At 41.2% G+C, this 6000-nt stretch overlaps 1 protein-coding gene across 1 annotated transcript in view; it reads right to left on the bottom strand.

The window, feature by feature from the left end:
* LOC135921770 (protein IWS1 homolog) overlaps nt 1-6000 on the bottom strand; it is a 107825-nt gene that overhangs the window by 23375 nt on the left and 78450 nt on the right. The window contains exons 4-5 of the mRNA XM_065456070.2: nt 1581-1616; nt 380-473 (exon numbers count right to left, since the gene is read on the bottom strand). Coding sequence (XP_065312142.2) covers nt 380-473; nt 1581-1616 — 130 coding nt within the window. The remainder of the gene's footprint in view (nt 1-379; nt 474-1580; nt 1617-6000) is intronic.

A 6000-nucleotide genomic window follows, 5' to 3' on the forward strand; every position in this document is an offset into this window, starting at 1 on the left:
GTTCTGAGCGTTTTGATACAGCTGTTAGTGTTCAATAGTTTGCATAGCATCAGGAAAGGAACAATACAATTCAGAAGTGTTTTATTATAGTGTTGGAAAAGATAAGCATGGCACTTCACAATAGTAAATGAACCATTATAATATTACAAGGTTGCCGGATGCCTTTGTCAGTATTTACATGTTTCTGGCCCATTTCACGGAATTAGAAGCAAAAAAATTGATCATGTAGGTTTTGTTTCTTAAAGAGTTCTTAAAAGGTAAATTATGGTGCAGACAACTGTAAAGTTCCAGAAACAAAGGAACTACGTGCAAATGTACAACAGTAGCTACAATGTTAATGATCTCATCAGAAAAAGATTCCATAATAAACAAGTAATACCAAAACCGAAGCTCTTCAGAACATTCTCCACGATCCCTTCCATCAGGAATAACTTTGACGGCAGTTCCAAGTCGGAAATGGCTGCAACCGCACACTGCAACAAAATATAAGTGATTGAATTAGTATTCTGTTCCATTGTAAAGTGCTTCGTTTGGGACAATTAGGACGCAAACTCGCATATAAATTTGATAATACTGCCAAGGCAGCTTTCAAACGTGAACTATATCAAGAAAGCGTAAAAACCCCTCTTAAACCACTGGAAATGGAATATTCTTAAATTTCTAGTTGTAATGGTGAGGCAATATTGCGCCTCTCATTGTTTGCGTTATCTTTGCTATGGTACTGCATCTGGCGTGCGCACGCTCGCATTCCTTGAGATCTGTCGATAATATTGCAACATGGCTATAGAAGGCAACTCCTGGCGAAACACGATGTGCTCAGCCTCACACAAACAAAGACGTCACCTGCCCGAGCATGTGAAGGGTTCTTTTGGAATATCGTCGAGCGAGTGCTCTGGAGCGTTAACATGAAAGGCACAAATAGGATGGCACAAAATAGGGTGGCCAATGTGACTTGTCCTAAATACCTTATAGCCTGCAGATTGAAATTATCGACAACAAATATTTGTTAAGGAGCGTCTTAAATGTCTTTATTACGAAGAAATTACGATTTTTAAGCGACTTTATTGGGGGATTGTATTTAATGACAACAGCAGACAATTTAATGTGTCGTGAGCTAGTGGTGAAAATTGCCACGTGTTCATAACTGAAAATGAGATGGTTTATCCATAGATAGCCACAGCTCAAGCAAGTGTACAGAATGTGCCATTAGCACTTTAAGAACGCGAAACAACTGAACATAGTAATTTCAGAAGAGTAACCTTTTCTCAAATTTCTTGCGCAAACCGAAGCTTGGCGGACTAAGAATTCAATTCGCATGCCCTTAGGAGGAGCATGTGAAAAGCGTTATGCCATCCCGGGGTTAAGGATTTGGCGATTTGTTTCTTCTTTTACATGCTGCGCTGTACCAGCTTCAGACTATTATGCTATCCATTGTACCCTTTTCAGGGGTGTACAACAACCTGAAACAAATACAACATTAAATTCCTGTTGTATAAGCCAGAGTTCCAAACTTTGCGTGAGTGGTGTGAAGTTCGCGAAAGGATTTTCAAACTAACAAGGAAAGAAGGCAAAGTACTCACACTTATCAGGCTTTCAGTGAACGGCATCAGCATGTCCTGTGGGCAAGTGAGGGGATAGTTACTTAATTTTTTATCACAAAGATGTGTGCCTACTATTATACAAAATATTGCAGCACAAGCAGTTCGCAAATGATCGTTATGGGCTTGCCTCAGAAGCAGCCGCAGACAAGAAGACAATGCCAATTGTGTAAGAAGCTGCAACGTCACCTGCTAGCGCATTGTATACTGCATGCACAGAATTGCGAATAAAAAATGCCGTTTCCGGTCATAGCCTTCCACCTGAAAACTTTTCCTACTGCTGTTCAAGAAAAAGACGCCATGAATTATTTTTTTACTGCGTGAGAAACTGAAGTAATGGCTAAGCCTCACGGGTTTACAGAAACATTTTTTGCAGAACACACACACACGTCTTTGTTTGTCCATGAAGCAAAGTTCTGCTAACCCTTCGGACACTAAAGCAACGCCTTTTTTACATGTGATTCAGATCTGTAGGAATGTTTAGAAGGAAGTGGGGTAGCAAACACACGACAAGCAAAACAAAACAAAACAGGGTGAACTAAGTGTTACCAGCACGTTCTCTCACTTTTGCTAACATGAAAGGAGGTCCCATTGAAGTCTCTGACTTCGGGACCTCCTTCTGCATGTTGGAATCTTGTAATCTTTGTAATCATAGCAATAAAACCCAATTGTGATTCTGATCCATACTTCTAGATATTTTTTTTATGCGCGGGCCTGAATTTCAATACATTATACACATCATGCCATTCATCATACCCTATCAGTAGAGCAGGACGCTCGGTAACAAATTGATCTCAGCTGATGTTGTGGCAGTTGAAAGACCTGCCACATGCATTGTTCTTGCAATGCTTCTAGTAAATACTTCTTTTTAAAAAGCATCTGCCATTTTTACAAATTGCAGACGTGAATAAGAGCAGCAGTTAGCATTACTTCAGCTTGTTTTTGTTGCTACAAACTCAACTGTTTGATTTTACCTGTGAATCATACTGCCTTAGCATCAAGCCGAACTGATGTTTCCCACCCTTTTCCTTTTGTATAATGCTGCGAGCCAAAGCCACCCCGATGAATCTATTCTAACTATCTGTAACACTTGTTTTAGCGCATGTGCAGTTTGCGATGTACCACATTGACTCGCGTGTCGGACAGGTTTTTTCGGAAAATGTGTACCAAATTGCGTGTGTTAGGGAAGGGGTGGGTTTTGTACGTGGGGTAACATTTGTGGGAACTGTTTCGAAGGAGCAAGAATTTAAGGCAGTAATGACTACAATGCGTTTCATGACTTAGCTCCTCAGTAAACATACACGTCAACCATTTGTAAACAGTGACAGGTTTTTGCATTTAGTGACAGCGTTTTTTTGAAATATTTTGCATCACTCCGCACCGGTCGTTTTGAAGTAAATTGCCCAAAGCGTTCCTGGCACAGTCCAGAAATAGAGAGCTTCACACAGTGCCGGAATGTATGTCGCCCGGACGCGCCAACGTGTACTGCTACCAAGTAAAGTGCAACTTTCAGGATGTAATGGTATCCACAATAAGGAGAGCTCTTACTCGGCGACGCAGGTGACGAAGACTCCTAAAGCGACGGTGATGACCCTCCAAATCGCAGGGTAGCAGGAAAAGAATGCCTTGCTTTAGAAATGGCGCTAACGTACTGCTCAGCGCTTCACACGCCTGTAATTGCTCAACTGCACTACGCATCGTTTAAGTTATTTGTCGGACTGGCAAGGAGTTGGAGGGCATTCATTACTCCGGCGAGAGATGGTCCTTGGTACCATGTGCTAATAGAGCTACTGTATGTGGGTATATGTTGCATATACAGTAACTTTATACGTTTGCGTCAGCAAGAGTGGGTGAAACGGAAAGGTACATCGTTGTTCACGGTTCACGGGAGTGCATGCGACCAAAGTTATGGGTACGCTTATTACGAGGAGAAAAATCATAATCTTCAGGGCAAGGATGAGGCGGCGTTTGTTATGCGACTGAGTTTACTTCGGCAGCTATTATGGTATGGTGCATGAAGTCTGTCCTTTATATGAGGTTTCCGTGCGTTTTGAATTCAACGGCAGAAAAGCAGATACAACCTAGGGGCTATCGCAAAAGTACACTTACCAGTGATCAAAGTTACAAACATCTTTAAAGGATGAAGCATACGATACGGTGATTTTCTACAGTATTTAGGCTGCAATAATACGCTGCTCTGTTCAAGAGGGTAGGCACTGCCCAGCACTATAAATGCCCCATTTTACTGTTCGCAGATACAAAGGCAAGCCTACAAAATAATTATAATCATCAACTGAAATTTTAGCAAAACACTTCTCTCCTATCTGAACGTGGCTGGCAGCATGAGCTATTTTATAGAAAACTAAGTGATATTGGCTAAAATGCTCTTATGTTGGTATCTTTGTATTTGGCGTGTTTATTTGGTGCTTTCTGCTCGACTATGTGGGTAGTCTGTGGTTGGTCATACTGCGGTACATTGGGTAGCAATCTTCATAACTTTAGTGATCCAGTTACAAGTGTTGTGTTTGCGCGTGCATAGTCATCCTGGTAGTTTTATATTGCCATTATTGTGCACAACACGTAATATGGCTTGCGAAACTTATCAAACCCACAACTATCATATTTCAATGTAAACAGTGGTCAAATACTGTCCCGTAGGTGACATTATCGCTCCGTCAAGATTTCTGATTGAAACATTTATTGAAGATGATTCCAGTTCTTTACCTACCAGGAAAAGCTCGATCGAAGCACTTGATTCTGCTAACGAGAGCATATACACCGCTGTACGCAGCATTGGTACCAAACTTAACGCAAGATCATTGCCATCGTTGGTGTTTAGAAAAGTTCGCAATTTTATCGATGTGGTTTGCGCGTGTGTTGACGATTTAAAGTGCGATGAATTATAAGGAAACTTGACCACCGATTTGTAGACTACTATGCAGCCTTATAAAGGCTTGGGTCATGCCGACCATGAGCTTCTTTATTCTTCGGATTCCATGAACAATAATTGAAGGCCATTCCTCCTGGAAAACTCGAGTGATAGGAGTATTTCGGCTCGCGCCCCTGTGTCGCACATGATCATATTTCGATAGCTCTGAAGCAAGGCACTTTGGTACGCCTATATCAGTCGTAGTTTGCGTGCTGGTATGCAGATATATTTGCGCTACCAGCAAACATCTTCGACTCGGTGGTCACCCACACAAGGTCAAATTCTTCCATACTACAATGTCGATTGGAATGGAGCTGGCAGCTCTAATAGGCGCTGTTGGCCAAATTCATCAACAGCCCCTTAACCGGCAGGCCATAGCGTCCACGCTCCACCGTCATCCATGCTTAACGAACATGACGAATAGTTGCATCTGAGGCTCCCGCGTCATCAGCTAATGGGTCATTGCAGTATCTTCTGTAGCGAAAGTGCCCATGAAACAGCGGGGGTGCAAGGGCTATTGTCAGGGTCTGAAGCTGATCAGCAACTCTGCCTGTTTGCGGAATGTGCCAAGTCTCAAAATTCACTCGATCGACCTTTTAATTCTGTCCTTGTTGTAACCTCAACCACAAAAGTAACACTGGGTTTTCAGAGCCCAATAACCTTCTCTTGCCTAAAATCAAATCCAACTATGGAAAACTTACACTTCGCTTTCTATAGTGTTGCACTTTGAAGTCGTATTCCTGTTAATATTAGGTCATCTCCTTCACTGAACTTTTTTTCAACACCACGTGAAAAAGAAATTATGTTTGCAGAATCATCTTTTCGTTCGTTGTAAACACATTTTCATACTTATGTTTTCTTTACATTACTTTTATTATTGCATTGTTAGGACTCATATCTTATTTCAGTTTTGTTTTTCGTTTTTAGTACTGCGTAGAAAAGCGTAATTTTTCTACATTACTAGGCATTTTTGTTTGCATTGTGATATTATTGTATAGTGCTGTTTTTGTGCATATCTAAGTGTTTTCTGTTTATTATATCTTGCTCCCTACCGCTTGTAATTTCTGACGCTTCTTTTGGTTCGCCCTGTTCTTCTCGCTCTGATACTTGTATGTATCCACTAATGAGAAAAGATCGCCCTTCCAGTTTCTCACTCAGGGACGTCCTGATGCTGTATATAATATGGAATCCAGTTTTTACATGCAGTATCAAAGAATAAACTTCAAACTTTAGATGTCTATTTCATACACCATCACAAAAATGCATCGTCTAAGACTTGGTGTCGCTTTACAAATGCCCACTATTTTCGTGCGCCCTGACTTTTCTCTTTTTTTCTGCTTTCGGTGAGATCATAGAATAAATTCTTTGTTACTGTGCTTGTTTTTTAACAAGAGACAGATTTTGTGCGTACCTTTGAGCATATTGCATGACAAAGTGCTCAAAGTAAAGATAATGGAACCCGGAACTCCAGCG

The sequence above is a fragment of the Dermacentor albipictus genome, chromosome 8 (assembly GCF_038994185.2).
Source record: "Dermacentor albipictus isolate Rhodes 1998 colony chromosome 8, USDA_Dalb.pri_finalv2, whole genome shotgun sequence".
Lineage (NCBI taxonomy): Eukaryota > Metazoa > Arthropoda > Arachnida > Ixodida > Ixodidae > Dermacentor > Dermacentor albipictus.